Here is a 21,102-nt window from a genome sequence, read left to right on the forward strand (position 1 = left end):
AGTTGATCCAACTTTTTTGCTTTTTACAGTGTACATACTGCCACGCCTCCTTACGCAAATCTATCTGTTCCCTGACGTGCTGCTCCAACTGCTCCCTGGTGGTTTCAAGCTTGCCAGTCTTCTTCTCTTCCAGCAGCTGTCTGGCATGCTTGAAGGAATCCTTGAAGAAACTGGCTCGGTCTTTTTCCTTCCGGCTGTTGCGCTCTGCGAAGTCCAGCTAGTCTGCTAGTCAGCTTTCCTGACCTCCTCCCACAAGGCTTTGAGCACCTCTTTCTCCGCTTAGGTTGCCTTTCTCCAGTTCTTGCGGAGTTGCCGCCACTTTTGCACGAGTTGGAGGATTTCCTTCTCTCTCCTCCCCTTCTCTCTTAGGCTGGTCCTTTGTCTGGGGACAACCTCGCCGAACCTGTCCTTGCACGTCTGATATATAACGTCCCCATTCAGATTAATCTTAGTCTCCGCCCCTCCATGCAGTGATCCCTCTAGGGTCTTGATCAGGTCTGCATCCAGTGCTCGCCATGCCTCTGCTTCACTTGACTTTGGCCACTTAATCTTATTTCTTCTTGCTGGTTTCCTGGACTCTGCGTTTGGCTCTGTTCGGTGTGAGGTGGTGAGGACTGGGTCTTCATGCTCACGTGAGGGCACGTTCTCCACCAGTGGGACTTCTTCCTCTGACACTCTCATGCCTCCAGCAACGTTGGGTCCGTTGGCACTGTGGTTTTTGTCCTGGCTTTTGGTCCCTCTTGTCTCACCTGCTGTCGCAGTGCAAGGTTGCTGTTGGCCCTTTTGGCCACACTTCGCTCTCCCCTGGTGGATCCGGACGCCTCTGAACGTGGTCACTTTCTCCCATCCACATTCACACCTCCGGAGGATCTTCTCCTCGTTTCTTGGAGCTCTGGTATTCTCAATCCGCTTCCGTTGCCGTCGTCACCATGTGGTCCGTCCTGTTGGGCCCATCTTCCATCCCACCTCTCGGAGGGACCCCGGGCTGTTGCTTCTTATGATTCTTCGTAGTTGGGGTTGGGCTTCCCTCTAATGAGGGAGCTATGGGTTGGGTAACTAGCCGCCCACGCCCGGTGCGGTCTTTCCCTGCTGTCATCCAGTCTCTCCTGGATGTCCTCCAGTCTTCCCTGGACTCCAACTGCCCTATTCACAGTAGTCACTGGGTTTGCCAGATATAAACAGTGTCTAGATATTTATATGACATGACACCACCAATGTGGTCTAGTAGTCAGACTGCGTGGTGGATAGGGAGGAGGAACTAGATACAGTAGGCTACATTTCCGTATCACATCTGTAGTTTTATCATTGTACGTTCCACACAGCAATATGTCATGTATAACTACATGGACCATAACTGCCACCACAACAGGAAAAAAAAATAGAGCGGCAAGGCAAAGGACGTAAAATCAAAGCGAAACAAAACAAATAAACATTAATCCTTTGTCGATATTTTGCCTTGAAACGTAGGTCTTAAACTCAATTTTGGACTTGGAGCGCAAAAATCCTCATATTTTAGACTTTTTTAGGCCTAAAATGGAAAATGTGTAATTTTAGACTTTTTCCAAAAGTCTATATTTTAGACTTTTTTAGGCCTAAAATGGAAAATGTGTAATTTTAGACTTTTTTAGACCCCGCGGACACCCTGTTTGAAAGGCGATATATAAAACAAAAGTATTATAATAATGTAATGTAATAATGTAAAGTAATGTAATATATAAAACAAAGGTATTACAATTATTATTATTAGTAGTAGTATTATTATAACATAAAATCATATTCACACAAATCATCATGGGCACAAAAAAACATTTTTTTTCTCAAACTGTACAACTATTATGCGTGGTGTAGCCTAAACCTGCTTCCTGTGTGGAGCTGGGAAGGTCTCCTTGTGTCTGTGCTGGTTCCTCATGTTCTGTCGTAGAGATATTCTGTAAAACAAAACACACTCATGTCTTCACACAGCTGGCTATTATTAGAAAAGAAAAAAAAAGGGAAGCATTTGAGCACTCTCAGCATTTGCATTTGAGCGCTCTCTCTCTCCCTCTCTCTCTCTCTCTCTCTCTCTCTCTCCCTCCATCTGTTGGGGATGACTGCCTTCTCCCTCCACCACAGGTGAGGTCAGGGAATCAGGGGAGTAGAGAGAGACACTGTGGTATCCATTTAGGAAATCATTCAGGAAAATAATCTACTCTTTCACATACAATCAGTTTCCTTCCACAAAATCCCCAATATGTTGGTCAGCCCATATATGAGGCTGATATTTGACATAAAAAAATATTGTCAGTCTCATATTGGTCACCTCTACTCAGTACTTACTGCGCCTAGGCATATACCATAGCTCCTGAAGTTTGCACCCTGGGTTCCTCTGAAGCACAGAGAGAGACTCAACATCTGATTCCCGCAGATCATTGTTTCTCAGGTCCAGCTGTCTGAGACTTGAGCCTGAGCTGAGTGCTGAAGCCAGAGAGGAACAGCTTTTCTCTGTCATAATACAGCCACACAGCCTGGGGAAACATAACATTACACACTGACATGCAACACACACACACACACACACACACACACACACACACACACACACACTTCGTGTATAAACCAAAACATGTTACAAACAATGCTGCTATACTCACTCTAGTGTCTCCAGTTGACAGAGTGGATTTCCTAATGCCGCACTAAGAAGTACCACTCCAGAGTCATACAGATTATTCCAACCCAGGTCCAGCTGTCTGACTCTTGAGCCTGAGCTGAGGGCTGTAGCCAGAGAGAAACAGCTTTTCCCTGTCAGCTTACAGTCCCACAGCCTGGGGAAACATCATGATACATGTCAACACACTGACACTGTTACAACACACACACATACAGAGACACACAGAACCAGACTGTGAAAAACATGATAAAACTCAATACACTTACAGTGACACTGTTACAACACACACATTCACACTCACTCACACACACACACACACACACACACACACAGTCATTTACAGTCACACACACACAGAAACACACACACACACACACACACACACACACACACACACACACACACACACACACACACACACACACACACACAGACACAGATTTAGATAAGCACACTTGGGAGGGCAGTTAGTGAAAGGAGGGATAGAGAAAGAAGAGAAAACTTGAGCAAATTGGAGGCACAGTGTTTACAGGCGTCTTGTGGTGGACTAATTATGGGGTATGCGTCATTGTGTGTGCGCGCACACACACACACACAGACACACACACACACACACACACACACACACACACACACACACACACACACACACACACACACACACAGAAAGACATGTTCCAGATGCTATTGCTATACTCACTCTAGTGTCTCCAGTTGACAGAGTGGATTTCCTAATGCAGCACTAAGAAGTGCCACTCCAGAGTCCTGCAGATTATTGTAACTCAGGTACAGCTGTCTGAGACTTGAGCCTGAGCTGAGGGCTGAAGCCAGAGAGGAACAGCTTTTCTCTGTCAGGTTACAGTTGTACAGCCTGGGGAAATACCATAATAAATGTGAACAGGAGGACTAGGCCCAGGCTTTCCCCCAGCGCTTTCTTATCAAGGCGGCCGCCTTGACTAAACCCCACCCCCGCCTTGGCTACGTTCCCTTAAAAAAAAATAAAAAAAATGCGTCCGAGGGCAAAAAAAAAAAAAAACTTGTAAAAAAAAAAAAGTTGTAATGCATGTTCAAGCGCAGGCACTAGGACAACATCGGTTGGACTAAATTGTGACACCTAGTGGTCGGATTTATTACTACGCCATGTGTGTCCATCCTCGAGGCCATATTTTGAAACAATTTTAATTTTCAATTCAATGGTTCAGCGAGAGATTCCAGACGTTGCCATATCGTCGGTGGAATAACTGAGAAGGTAAGTTGTAATTGCAGCTGCTCATCTAAACGCTGTATTTACACTGTTATTGTGAATTTTAATTATATTATATATATATAATTAAATAGGCAAATAAATCAAGGTTGTAGGCTGTCTTCGGTTTGGGACCGTTCGTTATTTATGTAGGTCCACCCAGTGACAGTATTTTACCCATCCTGAAGAGAAGGCCAACATTGTACACCGAAGGCGAAGGAAGACAGGGAATGTAGGCCTAACGCAACTGATTTCGTTGTGGATGGAAGAGGTAGCCATTATAGATTAGCCAATTTAGTCGGCATGTTATGAGGAAGGGCCATGCATTTTCCTCCTCAACGAAAGGTGTGGTTAGACTAATCTAAAACATGTGGCCTATATACGATGTCAAAGACATGCATTATCCGCCAAATTCCTCTGATGGGCCATGAATTAATTAATGAAAAACTATCAGTCCCCGTGATGGCATGAATGACGATATTCGCCGCTTCCTTTCTTGCATGCAGTCAATGGCGGGGAAACAACCCAAAATATCGGGCTTCTTTCAGCCGAGGAGTCGCTCGACTTCACCGAGGCCTACACTACCCGAAACAGTATTCGTGCCGTGCGTGACATCAAACCCCGCCAACACCTCCCCCCGCGTGACATCGCGAGTGGCGCCGCCACGCCGCCCCCCAGGGACAGACTCGAAGCCTCACCACCTTGACTAACCAATTTTCTGTGGGAAACACTGTGGCCAAAATCATCAACAGTCCACCGAGCAAATGCCCTGTGTGCCTTATGGCCAATACACGGACACAGACACAGACACAGACAAAGAATCATACACATCCTCCTCAAATTAGAGACATGCAGACACACTCACGTCATGATTATAGTGGTGACTGACTTACAGAGCTGATCTGGAGGCCTTGACCACAGGCATCAGACCCAGCAGACATTCTTCTGATCCGCCATATTTACTCAAGTCAAAGACATCCAGCTCCTGTTCTGAGGTCAGCAGCACAAACACCACAGCTGACCACTGTGCAGGGGAGAGTTTGGCTCCCTTTAGACCTCCTGATGTCTTCAGGTAGCTTTGGATTTCCTCCACTAGGGACTGGTCATTCAGCTCATTGAGGCAGTGGAAGAGATTCAGGCATTTCTCTGAGGAGGGATTCTTCTTGATCTTTTTCTTGATATACTTGACAGTTCCATCTGTGTTCTGTGATTGTATGGTTGCCTGTGGCAGTAGAATTCTCAAGAGCTCCTGATTGGACTTCAGTGAGAGGCCTAGGAGGAAACGGAGGAAAAGGTCCATGTGCCCGTTGTCACTCGTTAAGGCCAGATCTACTGCTCTCTGGTGCAGCTCATAGACAGACACTTTGTCACCCTCATTTGCATCAGACACAACCGGAGGCCTAAAGAACCGAGCAAGCTTGGATTTAAATGTGGCTGGCCTTGGGGTATTTGGGTTAAGAACATTTTCCTTGTGGATGATGAGAGTGAGGTGCACATATAATGCAGCAAGATGCTCCTGAATGCTGAGATGCACAAAGCAGAACACCTTCCCCTGGTACAGCCCGGCCTCCTCTTTGAAAATCTGGGTGCACACTCCAGAGTACACAGATGCCTCTGTGATGTCAATGCCGCACTCTCTAAGGTCCTCTTCATAGAAGATCAGATTGCCCTTCTGCAGCTGCTGAAAAGCAAGTTTCCCCAGTTTGAAAATCATCCCTTCTTTTGTCTCTTTTCCTTCTGTGTACTTCTGTTTGACTTCAGTCTGAATCATTAGGAAGTGTGTGTACATTTGAGTCAGAGTCTTAGGAATCTCATCTGTGTTTCTTTCCCTCAACATTATCTCTATCACAGTGGCTGCAATCCAACAGAAGACAGGTATGTGGCACATGATGAAGAGGCTCCTGGATGACTTCAGGTGGCTGATGGTGCTATTAGCCAGGTCCTCATCACTAATTCTCTTCCTGAAGTACTCCTCCTTCTGTGGGTCATTGAACCCCCGTACCTCTGTCACCTGGTCCAGACACTGAGGAGGGATCTGCTTGGTTGCTGCTGGTCTGGAGGTGATCCACAGGAGAGCAGCGGGAAGAAGATTCCCCTTGATGAAGTTTGTCAGCAAAGCAGACACTGTGGTTGCTTCTGTTACATCACAACACTTTGGGTTGGAGTTGAAATTCAAAGGAATCCGACACTCATCGAGACCATCAAAGATGAACAACACTTTGCATTTGTCATCAGTGAAAATGCTGAAATCATGGATGTCACCAAAGAATCGTTTAATCAGACCCACTAAACTGAGATGTTCCTCCTTCACTAAGTTAAGCTCACGGAAGGGAAGAGGAAATATGAAGTGGACATCTTGATTGGCTTTTTCTTCAGCCCAGTCCAAAATGAACTTTTGCACAGAAACCGTTTTCCCAATGCCAGCCACTCCCTTTGTCAGCACAGTTCTAATATCCTTCTCTTGTCCAGCTAAGTGTTTAAAGATGTCATTGCATTTGATTGGTGTGTCATATGCATCTGATCTCTTGGCTGCTGCCTCAATCTGTCTGACTTCGTGTTCTGCATTGACCTCTCCCCTCCCCCCCTCTGTGATGTAGAGGTCTGTGTAGATATCATTGAGGAGTGTGGGGTTATCCTGTTTGGGGATTCCCTCAGTCAAACACTGAACCCTTTTCTTCAGAAAGGCTTTATTTTTCTGCACACAAATCTGTTTACATCTGCAAATCAAAGAAATGTGGTAACATTTGCATATAATGTGTTTATGATCCTGTATTATCCCATGTATGTGTTTTGTTTTAAATTTTAATTGAAAAAACATCCCACACATCTGTTGACATAATCTGTGTATTTGTGAATGATTTAGCTGAACTAAAAGGCAGTGGCGGCCTTTCCATAATGCACACTACGCACAGGGCCTAGGGCCCCCATGTGACCAGTTATGTCACTGACGTCGAGAGTTTAAAAAAAATGGCCCCGTTCACAATGGTGCGCGATACAGAAATCCCCACATGCGCACCTCACAATCACAATGTACATTAACACATTCACTCCCAAGTCATGTAAAAATACGTTTTGCCTCCCATGCGTTGGCTCCCAAAACTTAAAATTACGTTTTTTAATGGATTCTGAATCTACACATTCTAATGCACATTCTGTGTGATTTTCGTAATAATGTGATGAACAGAACTGACATAGATCATGAAAACACCTACAAAGTCAAAACTCCTACAAAGTCAGGATCTGGATATTTCATCATCTGTGCATTTTATTACACACAGTATTTGAGTTTTATTATAGCCTGGGCTGGAGAATCAAAACATACTTGCCTTGCTAGCTAGCCTATTCCTAAACATATGGAAGGATTAGTTTTGCTGTCATCAGGATAGGTGTAAAATGGAAGGTTGTAATGAAAAACAGCATGCAACACAGCAGGAAGTAACCTACTTTTGGGTGAGTACTTTGGCACGTTTGAATGTTCAAAATCGCTAAAGTGAAATAACGTCGGAATGAAACAAGCTAGAAACCGTAAAAATATACAGACAGCTGAGTGTTTGGGCTTTCGAACAAGCCCTGACAAGTGTCTGTGGGTTGAAGACAAAATATTCGGTGGGTGTTCAAAAAATGACATGAAATGATGAAATTGGCTGGGAGTCTACGGCTGAATTCAAAAAACGGCTGCTATTGAATGTGTTAATCAGAAATTCCTAAGCAAGAATTTTGCTATGTGATGCACACTGTGCAAAGTGCTGCCTCCAGCACCATCATGAACAAGCCTATTGATTCCATCACACAACACACGTGTTCCCTGCATAGCAGCAGCGTATTTTAGTTCAGGGCTACATCACGCTAAAATGAACCAGAATATTCTTTCAGGCAACGAGAAAAAAAAGAAGTAACATGAAGACAATGAACCACAGGCACAGTTAGGAAAGGCAACTGAACTCCTCTTTTTTGGGGGGTTAGGTGACCCATTGCCCTCCTTCTGCGATTCAGTTGGCACTGAATGCAGTGCACTTTCTGCCCACACGTAACAGCAAAATTTGTGGGTGAAGTATCGGTCCAAATCAGTAGCTTGCCGTGAGTTTTCTTTTTGAGGAAGTCAATAGGGAAAACGTTTTGGGTTGTAGTATTATCAAGATCCCAACATATGAAAACAAACGTTAACAAGTTCGTTCGTATAGAAGGTTTGCTTAAAAGAGGGTTTTGTCAGCATAGTTTTGATGTGCTCAGCAGTGCATTTCAAGGGACTCACTAATTCGACGCCCTTTCGGTACTTACGCCTTATGTCATACGACCCTAAACCTAAACCTAACCCTAACCCTAAACCTAAACCTAAACCTAAATTGTTTGTTTGAAATGTTTGATTACCATGTGACGGTACCGAAAGGGCGTCAAACTACTGGGTCCCGTGCAATTCAAGCGTTACTTCCGTGTTGTTGTTGCCTAAGTTGAGCTAACGTCAAAGTCGGTATTGAAGTAATATATACAAACAATATTCACAACAATGATCAAATTAATGTACAGGGACCCTGGTGATACTTGCATCAAAGTTTCGTGATGTGTGGAGATTTGGTAGTTAAAAAATAACAGTTTTGATGTGCTCACCAGTGCATAATCGCGATTGCAGACAGTAGAACTGTAGGATGAGTCTGGATGTTTGTAGGTTGAGTCTGGATATTCATAGTATGAGACTGGACGTGAGTTTATTATTATTAGCGCAACAGAAATAATAACTTGGTGGGCAAAGTTATGTTTTCACAGTATAGCATACTTACAGGTGGCAATTAAGATTTGACAAGCTAATTTCAAGTTATGACAGAAACCTAACTTCATTTTTTTTGAGAGCATGCCATCATCATGATTATTTATTTCAAAAGTAATTGTTAACAAAAGTCGAAAGGGGAGAAAATACGTTTACCTCACACAACACGGAGAAACCTGCTGCTTTCCGGTTATTAATTCTGACCTTTATATTCCATAAAGGGGAGTTTATATCCGTGTATGTCCCAAATCCTCCGTTTCTGTCACGAGTTAAACGATGCTGTTTTTTTCTCCTGACCCGGCCCTGCACTACAGCCATATGCACAACAGTTTGTCATAATAATAATGTAATAATATTATAGTGAAGCGTTATTTTTTATATCTGATAATGCTCATTAATGGGAGTGTGGGTAGCGAACATGGCATCCATAAAACATGTGACCAGCCCAGATCCAATCAAAATAGCGGGATAGCTCGAACGTTCGAACCCATAGTTGGCCAGACACTCTCTATATACGGCTCTGGTAAAATCAACATCTAGGCTAGAAATCATTTTAGCTGGTGATGAAAAAAGCTAAATTAGAGCCCTGCTTATGAACTATCTTTCTGAAACAATATTGTCTACCTTAGCATAAGTTATCATGCGGAACGGGTACGTATCCATGGGAAGATCCTGTCGTTATGTTAAATCCATTTCATACCTGCCTTGACATTCGGAGCCCTCGGCTGTGTGATTTCGGCTTTGCCCACTGTAGACTATCATTGATTTTGCCCATTCTATGCAGCTCTAGCTCTAGTTTCTACTGACACGTAACATTTCACTGCTGCTGCAAATCCTGAAGTATCATCCGTTTCCCTCCTTAGCAAATCATAGACGGGCAAACTGGTTGGTCAAGCATTCTTTTTTTTTTTTTTCTCATACACTCCAGAAAATTAGGGCTGCTAACTCGATTTGGCACCATTTAGCAACGAGAGACGTGTAGTGCTTTGTTTCACCGAATGGTTACCCTATGGGAGGAGTGGGGGCACAATTTCTCCAGCTGGAAAATACTCACTGAGAAAACGAGAGTGGAAAGGAATATTAAAGCAGGAGACTTGATAGGTGGAATTAGGGGATGCCTGGCATCCCTTGTCATCTGACACGCCACTGGTTCAAATCATGTTCTCTCTGATACACTTAATAGAAATTACTATTGTCGTGTGTCATCAGAGTTTATCAACCGCCAAAATACTATTCATCATGGAAGACACTGTTATGTTGACTTTTTAAAAAATGTACCCCTGTCTCTTATACACATGCTGATTACCTTTTGAATCAAAATCAAAAGTTATTACGGAGAGTCTGCAGTTTGATAAATCTGACATCCAACTACGTTACAAACATGGCGGCCGTTGAGTGCGAAAAGTGTACACTATCTCCACACTTCACATTTTCTGAGGGCATTATCCGGGCACTTTACAGTACACTTAACCGCCACGATTCGAAATGGAACGCCCTGCGTACCCAAACACAGTCCGGAAAGAGCGGTGAGTAGGGAGAATGGAACACGAGTGTGACAAAGTAGAATTCATTGTCAACATTTGATTGTTGTTTTGAACATTGTAGTAGTGGCGAACCATCCATTTCATTGTGACAGTCCAGCGAAATGAGCCAGACAGATAGCAACACTGAAAAAGGACAAGGTTGTTCCCATGGCCTCCCACTGAAGAAGACTTCAATGTTCAGTGAAGCACAAAAAGCTGTTCCTCTTGTACTTAATAATTTAGTCAGCTGGATTGTAAGTGCCACTAAGCAGCCAACAGTGAATAAATCTGTCAACATTTCTATGGCATGCATTAAAAGGGCTGTCTGTCGGGACATTGTGTGCCTTGCCTCCATCCTCCTTGCCACCAAGGGCTGTAGACCGCTGCCCTAGTCCTTCTGTTTAGGTACAACCATGTATTTATGCCAGTCTATTGAGGCATATACTAACCCCAACTCCGATGAAGTTGGGACGTTTGGTAAACAGTGAATAAAATCAAAATGCTATCATTTTCAAAACACTCAATCTATTCATTAGATGGAGAATAGTGAAAAGACAACATATTAAGTGTTAAAACCGAGAAAAAATATTGTTTTGGGAGACATATGTACTCATTTCTAATTTGAGAAATCCAACACGTCTCAAAAGAGTTGGGACGGGGACAATAAATGGCAGCAAATGTCGAGGAAGACTAAAAACAAAACAAAAGACAACACTTAACAGTTAAATACATTAACCGATGAGATGATTTTATATAAAAAAACAGTGTTAATTCCTATCTTGGACATGATTTCACCAGCTTAAATAGTGGGTGTATTCCTTGTCATGTTTTGCAATGTTTTCCTTTCTGTAGTGCTTACAGTGTGACAGGTCTTGACCAAAAACCCACCATTTTATCACATGCTGGTCCTTATGATGGAGCCAAACTGTTAAAACATAGTAGAGAATGTAATTTGACCTTACTATGTGGCAGTAATCGAAGATCTCCCTTCAAAATATAATGCATGAGTGGCTTTTCATGCTGTTTAAAACCCATTTATACCATTCAGCACTGTATTTAACTCTACAGATGAGTGAGAACATCTTAACCAATGCACTACTGCATCCGCATGCCATCATGGAGGCTGACTTTTGAAGCTAGCACTAACACAAGTTGGATGGTCCATTTTCACTGTAGCACAGGATGTGCAATGCTCTATTATTGTCAAAAAGAATGGACTTCTACAACTTCTGCTGACTTCTGTAAGCAAAGGACAGTTTTCCATGTCTTCTGGGTCTATTTCAAGTGAGCTCAGGTGCTTAGGAGAATGTTAAACCCCTGTGTCATTTTCATGCATTAAGCATTCTTAATATGGTCAATTTTCAATAGCTCTAGCACTCCAGGAATTAGAGTGAGACTACAGCCAATATATATTTCATGATGTCATGAACCTATACAATGATTTTATTAACAAAAATATGTCTTATATACACTCAATCGTGGTAAATCAAAGGGAATTCAAAAATGTATGTAATAACTATGGTAATTATTCCCTTTGCATCTTTAATTCTGAGTGACTCAGCCTCTCTGTGATGATCTTATATCTGGACACCTATATTGTCCGTCAGTACAATTCATTTTGAAATGTTCTTCTTTGTTGTTTTATCTTATTTGGATGTTTACTAAATTTCACTGATCCCCGTCCCAACTCTTTTGAGACGTGTTGGATTTATCAAATTAGAAATGAGTACATATGTCCCCCAAAACAATATTTTTTCTCGGTTTTAACACTTAATATGTTGTCTTTTCACTATTCTCCATCTAATGAATAGATTGAATGTTTTGAAAATGATAGCATTTTGATTTTATTCACTGTTTACCAAACGTCCCAACTTCATCAGAGTTGGGGTTTGTACTTCTGACTGTTTTTATGTGTTGTGTATGTAAAAATGAATATATTATCACATGAATAACTGAATGTTCCTTCTGTTGATAATTGTAATTGCTTCCATTTATTGATTAAAAAGGGATCTACCACCACACGCATTAACGCACTGTTAGGAATCCATTTACACCACTGTACAAATACATGAATGGTTATCACTGAAAATTAGAATTGTTTCCATTTATTTGTAAAAATAACAACATGAAGGGTACCTTACATTGCCGTTTTCCGTGCTATAAATGAAGCACAATTTAACATTTGGATCACTTTGTAACTACATGAAAGGCCATTATTATTGATATTAGAATTATTTCTATGTGGGCCTGTAAGTCTCCACTGTAGTCACCCACATGCATCATTTTTCTTCAAGATACTGTATAAATGAATCACTGTCAGTGTTAAATGTTAAGAATAAATCTGGCTCACTTTAGAGAGATATTTTTGAGGAATTCTTTTATTTTAGTACAATTTGTGAAACACAAGGAAGGCAGACTGCTTCCCAAATCGGCTACGCGATTGGTTTAGCGAGGTCACGTGGTGTATCGTGACGTCAAAATCGTCATTCAGCTCAGAGGAAAATATTTCTTCTGAAAACGTCTCGGTTTTAAAAAAAAGTACAGGATTTCAGGAAGCGTAACTTTCTTAATACGTGCAACATAACTTTGGTCACTTTATCATCTCACGGACATGTGGTACAGATGCTGTGAAGCAAACCTGAACGATGGGATCACTTTATGGCCTAACGCACACACACACACACACACACACTAAAATGTTTGTTTGATGTGTGTCTTACTTTTGATCAGATGAGTTTCCAGTTCCAAACTGCAGTGGTAGACCCATGGACTGGTCACTCTTCATGGACACACAGCTGGGGACAGGGGAGTCTGGCCTCTTCACACAGCTGGGGACAGGGGAGTCTGGCCTCTTCACATCAAGTGGACTGGAAGAAAGTATTCATATACAGTATGAATAGGCTTTTTAAAATGTTTTTTTGTTTGTTTTAATCATACACACACACCATTTATGTACTTCATTTGAGTCCACATTACAAGTTAATATCATTAGGAATGAGGAATAAGTGTAAGCAGCACGAAATTCCTTGGAGTGCACATCAGTGAGGTCCTCTCCTGGACCACCAACACTACATCACTGGCCAAGAAAGGTACTGTACCAAAGGACTGCACTTTACCTGCACTACCTCAGTCCTGGAACATAAAACAATACAACAAGCTGCTTGCAATGCTGCTACACCAGTCTACTATAACTATTGTTATTATTACTGTTACTATTGCTACTGTCACTGTCATTACTGTATATTATTGTAATGTCTACATTCTATATTTATCTTATCTGTCTACATGTTCAATATTAAATGTTGAATGTTAAGTGTTTATTTGTACTGTATTTATAATTGACCAGTTATTGTTACCAGTCCATCACTGTTACCTGTCCTGTCTTGCACTTTATGTCTGTAAAATGTCAGTCTTGTACAGGGCTGGACTGGGATCTGAAAAGGGCCCGGGCACTTTTTGACGCCTGAGGGCCCGACACCGAAGCCTATCGGTATTTATGACATCGTATATAATATAGCCTATTAAAAAGCTCACACAAAAAAATGCTTCATCACTACTCACAATAACCTTCTTGGGGAGATGGTCACAGTGTACCCTCATGTTCCCTTCATCCTGCTGAGTATGTTTGAGGGTAGGAGATAGAGGGAGGTGGACAACTATCTATTTTCCTGATTATTTTCCTGGCCAGTGAATCTCAATATAAAAGTATTCATACCATTTCCCTGAAGCAAAAACTGAAAACAGGTCCTACAGACACAAACACCAACATTGATAAGCAAAGCCATATTTCGCGCGCACACACACACACACACACACACACACACACACACACACACACACACACACACACACACACACACACACACACACACACACACACACACACACACACACACACACTAAAATTGACACCATAATAATAATAAAATGTAATAAAAATAATAATTTCCTAGATGTTTCAACTTCAAATTGCTCCAGTCCACAGATACTGTCAGTGAGCTCACTAAATGGCAACACCACCCCTCCCCTTTCCCAACGCACACCAAAACGGTTCTAGTTGTTGTCTAGTAGGCATTAACTGTATGCAGCTTGACACTGATCAAAAGAGCCCAAGACTGTCATTATATCAGTGGGGTTTTTCTTCCCTACACTCGTCATTTTTTTCACCACAACAAAACCAAGTGACCGCTTATTATTATTGCTTAGTCTTCCAACAGAGGTTGATGACGTTACGTACAATAAGCCGCGTCGCCTCAACCATCAAGATATTAAAATATCCATCCAATGATTAAATGCTTTCCAGAACAAAACGTGTTTGCATGGATAAAAAAGCCAATCCGTGACCACCACAGGAAAATTCAACTTATGAAGGCCCTATAAAATACCACATTGCCAACAACAAAGTTAAGCTACATGTTTCAGCTATTACAATAAAAGGAGCGCGTAGGCGTAGCAGCGTCAGCGATTCACAAACAGCACGGAAAGACGGCTTCTTTCTTCATCTACCATGCAAAGAGGCAGATAATGACGTTACATGCCATTAGGAAAATATTGCAAAAAAATACATTTAGTTTACCATAGTTGCAAAAGACACGACAAGCAATAGACTAAAACAAGATATTTGTTGGATTTGAGAACGTGAAAGTGGGTTTGCGCCGTAATTAACATGTAATACAAGCACATAGCACAGGTTGTGACAGGCAGCTCACACACGTAAAGAGATATGGAAGATTTCTCGCGCAACAATACAAAAAAGATTAAGAAAATAAATCAATACATATTTGTGACTAATTTGAGCGAGTGGGGAGGGACGACATCTTCAGTTTCCGGCAATAGACTACATGGGAAGAACGCCGAGGCGGTGAGCTAATCTGCCTGGCCAGCCAGGGTACGGTAGTTCTTGGGTAGAGGACAGAAAGACTAGCTTCACTTCAACACAGCATCTCATGACAGCTCAAGGCAAATGGAAGATTTCTATGTGCTGGCGCAACATTACAAGACAAGTGCATGGGAATGTATCAAATGGGTATTGGGTACAAATAACCATGACTGATTTGATTAAGTCAGGATGACAATTTGGTCCGAGGTGATGAAAGGGATGGGAAATTACAAACGCCGAAGCGGCACATAGCTACACTAGCTGGGTGTGTTGAGGGGGCTAACCTGTCTCTCCCTGGGTCACGTCTCGTATCCGTCTCTACTCGTACCTCCCCTGCTCGAACCATCTCGCCCGCACTGTTCGCCCGCCTTCGCCTCCGCCTCATTCTCACCACCTTGCATTCGTTGATGCACCGGCGGCCCTACTGTCCCAACCTGAGGTCGAGCTGTGTGATTCACCACACCTCCCACGGCCACACGAGAGCTACCGGTCCGGAGCTCGAGCTGGTGGTGCTTTTAGCTTTGAACAAGTCAGTGATTTTAGCACATTTTGTCCCGTCTTCTTTTAGTTTTAGTTTTCGCTTTTCCATGCGCTTTTCATAGCCAGTCCTTTCTTTCTCCATATAGCGCCCTGTATCCTCCGCTCCACCACCAGAGTTTTTATTAACCGAATAGTTCTAGCCACCATCCAAGTCAACGAAACTTCGGATGATGATGCATTGCTGACAGACTAGTTGGGTCGAGCGAGGGAGGGCCTGCAGGGAGGGGCGGGCCTTTGAGAAGCAGTACATTTCATTGGACTAGGCCAATGTGCCTCAAGAGAAGCATCCAATGAGCCCCGACGTGTCATTTTTTTACCGTCACAGACAAAAAAAATAACGTATATATTTTTTAATTATTATTTCAGGATCTCGAGGACCCGAAAGGCGCGAGGGCCCACCGGGCATTTCCCGGTACGCCAGATGGCCAGTCCACCCCTGGTCTTGTATATGTCTATGTCCTAGCACGGTATAGAGAGAAAACGTAATTTCATTTTCATTTTATGACTTGTGCATATGAAGAAAATGACAATAAACGCTGACTTGAGTTGAATTGACTTGACTTGATAGGAATCAAATTTGATAATCTGATAACTATTCTGACAAAACAAAGGTGGGTCATTCCACATCAAATCAACAGGAGCACGCGCACTTAGGTCTCAAAAAATTCTGAAAATATTACCAAGTGTACCCATGGTACTTAAGAGAAACACTGTAAATGTATTTGAATGTAAGATGTATAGTCTCCGTGTTACAGCCAATTTTACTGGTGGAGGGGGGGTGCCCATTTTGTTCACGCTCTTTTTTTTGTCAAAGTTCACAAGCCCATAGCTCAAGAACTAAACCATGTAGGAAGCTCAAATTTGGCATGCTGGTACATAGATCGGAATCGTTTGTTGCAAAACTGTCAGTTTTGGTCTGCATGATCCTGCATCGTCATAGCATTCCCTCAAAGATGATACAAATTGTAAAACAAAGGAGATACGCACTCCGCGCTTCTAAATTAACAATCCGGTGCAACCAGAGCAGGACCAAAACATAGGCAGAAAAGGTAGGCAAAAAGGGAAATAAATCTGGTGCCACACGGATGTCTATTTTCTGTTATTTATTTTTTAGTGCAGTGAGACTAACGTTTCGACATAAACGTTAGTCTCACTGCACTAAAAAATAAATAACAGAAAATAGACATCCGTGTGGCACCAGATTTATTTCCCTTTTTGCCTATGATACAAATTGTATTGGAGTTTTTGGCTGTGCTCTTTAGGCCTTCAGAAGACATATTTGTGCCCAACATAGACTCATGATTTTTCCACTTGTAGATACAAGTAGAAACACTCTCATAAAAAGCTATAAATAGAAAGGATGGAAATTTAAAAAGAAAACATCACATAAGACAAGTCTCATTGGCATTTTTAAAAAGAAGAATTCACGGAGAATAAAGAGGAAAATATTTCAAAAATCTGTGGATAATCCCAATGACACCCAAAATGATTTGTCAGACTTGTGTGGTCTTCTGTTCAAACACTGATAGGGTTTCCTTTCTATTTATTGCTTTTTATGAGAGCGTTTCTACTTATCTCTACCAGGGGAAAAAAATAAAGAACCTATATTGGGTACAAATATGTCTTCTGAAGGCCTAAACAGAGCACATCCAAAAACTGCAATAAAATTTGTATCATCTTTGAGGGAATGCTATGACGATGCAGGATCATCCAGACCAAAACGGACAGTTTTGCAACAAACTATTCCTATCTATGTACCAGCATGCATAATGTGAGCTTCCTTCATGGTTTAGTTCTTGAGCCATGGGCTTGTGAACTTTGACAAAAAAAGAGTGCGAACAAAATGGGCACCCCCCTCCCCCAGTGAAAATGGCTGTAACATGGAAAGTATACATCTTACACCCAAATAAATGTACAGTGTTTCTCTCAAGTACCATGGGTACATTTGGTAATTTTTTCAGATTTTTTTGAGACCAAAGTGCACAGGCTCCTGTTGAATTGACATGGAATGACCCAGGATCATGTTATAGGACTGCAGCTTTAGGGATACAGGTAACATTCTTATCCAGATGAACACGCTCCTTATAGCTTACTTATGATCAGATGAGGTTTTTTTTACAGACCATAGCGGATGACTCATGGACTGGTCACTCTTCATGGACATACAGCTGAGTACAGGGGAGTCTCGCCTCCTCGCATCAAGTGGACTGGAAGAATGTATTCATATACAGTATGAATAGGCTTTTTAAAAATGATTTTTTGTTTTGTTTTAATCATATACACACACACACCATTTATGTACTTTATTTGATTCCACATTACAAGTTCATATCAATAGGAACCAAATTTGATAGTGAGATAACTATTTTGACAAACAAAAGCATCTTGTTATGGGACTACAGCTTCAGGGATACAGGAAACATCTTCTTTTCCAGATGAACATGCTCCCTATAACTGCTGATAACTTACTTCTGATCAGATAAGTGTCCGTTTCCAAACTGTAGCGGATGACTCATGGACTGGTCACTCTTCATGGACACACAGCTGGGGACAGGGGAGTCTGGCCTCTTCAGACAGCTGGGAACAGGGGATTCTGGCCTCTTCACATCAAGTGGACTGGAACAATATAAACAAACTCATATATGAATATGCTCATATGAAGAAACATTCTTGTATACTAAGTCTATACTAACAACACTAACGACCCCCACCGCCTAACACACACACACACACACACACGCACACGCACGCACGCACGCGCGCACGCACACACTCTCTCTCTCTCTCTCTCTCTCTCTCTCTCTCTCTCTCTCTCTCTCTCGCACACAAACACAGGCACACACCTCTTCACCGCATCCTCCTCTCCCTGTGCCTGGTGTGTGTGCTGTTCCTCAGAGAGACTCATGTTGTAGGCAGCAGCTCCATCCTCAGGACCAGACCTAGACAACAAGCAGAGAACAACATGTTAACAGCAGACTGTCTCTGATAGCAGTGACAGCAAGCAGAGACTAACCTTATACATGATAGTTGTCACACAGACACACACACACACACACACACACACACACACACACACACACACACACACACACACACACACACACTCACTCCACTCCACGCGTCTGAGCACGCACGCACACACAAACACACACACACACACACACACACACACATTCGCCTAGTGCTGGGTGTAGACAGCAAGCTGGTCAGATATTTACACTCCACACGTCTGAACACTTTCAGATGACCACTACAGCTGTGGTGCTCAGTCAGTATACTACATGTATATGACATGGAATGATGTATGATATCTACTGTACTTAAAGGTCCTATGACATGGTCCTGTGGTGCTTTGTAGGGGCTTGCAGGGGGTGTCAGGATGTTATATCCGCAGGTTTTCTCAAAATAAAGCTAAAATGCGCTATTTTTTGCCTATTTGGAGAAAGCCCCATTCAGTGCTTTCCCCAATGTGTGAGTATGCAAGGAGGAGGAGAGGGAGGTGCAGGGGGAGGGCCCATGCATGAGTGGGATCGGGACCCAACTGGTGGTGGTGGTGGGGTGCTTACAACTTCTATGGAGGGGGTGTGTTTGTTGGCTGCTAACTATTTGTAGTAGCACATCGCAACGGCACGTCAAGCAACTGGGAGAATTGTCGCTTTTGACCTGAAGATGAAACATGTAGAGAGCTACCTGCTCATGGGCTTCAGTGTAGGACGTCTCAGAAGGGTGAGTTTGAAATGTTATGTCTGGAATTTGCATTTGTTGGATAGATCCGAAAGCCCTGTTGCTAGTCAGTGACTGGCTGGTAATTATAGCAGCAATTGTATTCACCAAGCAAGGAATACCTTGCAAGTGAACATCTAAAACAATATTATTTTTTTTACTTACAGTACGTATAAGTAGCCTACACAACCTACACAACCTCATTTGCTGTGTGTGTGCACGAAATGTTATGTCTGGAATTTGCATTTGTTGGATAGGTCCGAAAGCCCTGTTGCTAGTCAGTGACTGGCTGGTAATTATAGCAGCAATTGTATTCACCAAGCAAGGAATACCTTGCAAGTGAACATCTAAAACAATATTATTTTTTTTACTTACAGTACGTATAAGTAGCCTACACAACCTCATTTGCTGTGTGTGTGCACGTTACTGACATCACGACTGTGTCTAAACCCAGCAACTTTCTCAGTGTGGAATGGATGGATAGCATGTTGAACTAGTTTTATGTAGCATAAAAGTTTCAATGAGTAGCAGTACCTTTTTTGACCATGTCCTGCACAGTGTACCTTTAAGCATGTTTTGTCTGATGTTGAAAAAAAGTTAATATTATTGTTTGAATTGAATACAGTACAATACAGGAACATACTGTATGTCAAAGCCACAATACAGGAACATAGTATACGCACATACTGTATGTCATTGTCACACACACCACCTCGCTGTAAGGATTCAGAGACAGAGACCCAAATGCAGATCAGGTTTGGCTGATTTATTTTGCACATACAATGAGTTCAGGGCTAGTGTAGAGGTAAAGTTCCAAAGCAGTGTACCACAGTTCCAAAAAATAAAAATGCAACAGAAAAAAACTTCAAAAGAGATACTGAGACTCGTAGAACTCAATTAGTAAAAATGCAACAAAAATCTCCTTCAAAAACAGAAGTAAGTATTCAGATACGTATTCAGTTTGTCAAAAATGCAAAAGGCAGTCCATGAAACAAAGGTAAGTCTCCAGGTTCAAAAGGAAAAAGGCAGTCCACAAAAACAGAGGTGAATGTTCAGTTGAGCACTTCAGATTTAAAAAGGCAGTCCACAAAAAAAGAAAAAAAACAGGATTCCAAACAGTTCAAAAACAGTTTCCAGATACACAGTTACTCACGGACAGGTTCACAAAACACGGTCAAGGACACAAGGTCAGGGTCAGACGATCAGAGGCCGAGCAGAGAAATGACAGAGCTTAAGTAGCTGTTACTCATTGCGCGGCTCGCGAGCCTCAGGCCTGACTTGGCGGCTCGCAAGGTTATAGAAAAAATATTATAGCCCAACACAATCAACAGACCTACATTTAAAATCTGCCATGCCTACATAAATATGCAATAAAAACGTATCACTGTCATCTGCATCACGGCAGGTAGGCTAGGCTATGGGCACATCTACATCAAGAACTCTTTTTGTCCACCTGGCTGACCCGGCACCCCATGCGTCGTTGTTTATTTAGCCTACTGACAAATTTGACTTGGGCGCGCGCAGCAAGCCACATTTCCCCTCCGAAGTGAGCCACGAAAATCAATCACAGATCTTATTTGAAAATGCATTGACTGTCATTTTTTATTTGTTCACATTTTCATTGGTGGCTTGGTTTTGCATTGTTTTAAAAATAGACGGCTTTTCATGGCTGGGGGTCGTCTATCAGCAGAGAAAAGAGCGCCAAAACTTAACCTAATTCGGCAACCATCCTTCACAACAACGCCAAGACACTCAATGGCAGAGACCAATTGTCTTGTCCACATC

The 21,102-nt window shown here is 42.3% G+C and overlaps 1 protein-coding gene across 1 annotated transcript; it reads right to left on the reverse strand.

Moving 5' to 3' along the window:
• Positions 1 to 995: 995 nt before the first annotated feature.
• On the reverse strand, positions 996 to 19,292 carry LOC134438664 (NACHT, LRR and PYD domains-containing protein 3-like). The gene is made up of 7 exons (XM_063188276.1): positions 19,285 to 19,292; positions 18,438 to 18,533; positions 4,784 to 6,607; positions 3,348 to 3,518; positions 2,631 to 2,801; positions 2,334 to 2,504; positions 996 to 1,143 (listed from the first exon to the last, which is right to left on the reverse strand). Exons 1-7 carry the CDS (start codon positions 19,290 to 19,292, stop codon positions 996 to 998), a joined length of 2,589 nt encoding a protein of 862 aa, XP_063044346.1.
• Between the last annotated feature and the right edge of the window lie 1,810 nt (positions 19,293 to 21,102).

Source organism: Engraulis encrasicolus, chromosome 22 (assembly GCF_034702125.1).
Source record: "Engraulis encrasicolus isolate BLACKSEA-1 chromosome 22, IST_EnEncr_1.0, whole genome shotgun sequence".
NCBI lineage: Eukaryota > Metazoa > Chordata > Actinopteri > Clupeiformes > Engraulidae > Engraulis > Engraulis encrasicolus.

Bases quoted from the DNA above. Each gene is read 5' to 3' on its own strand.
- LOC134438664 (XM_063188276.1), bottom strand. The intron at 2,802-3,347 runs GTGAGTATAGCA...ATGTTTCCCCAG, and splicing joins TGTCAACTGGAGACACTAGA to GCTGTGGGACTGTAAGCTGA. The intron at 1,144-2,333 runs GTATATGCCTAG...TACTGTGAATAG, and splicing joins TGCAAACTTCAGGAGCTATG to GGCAGTTGGAGTCCAGGGAA.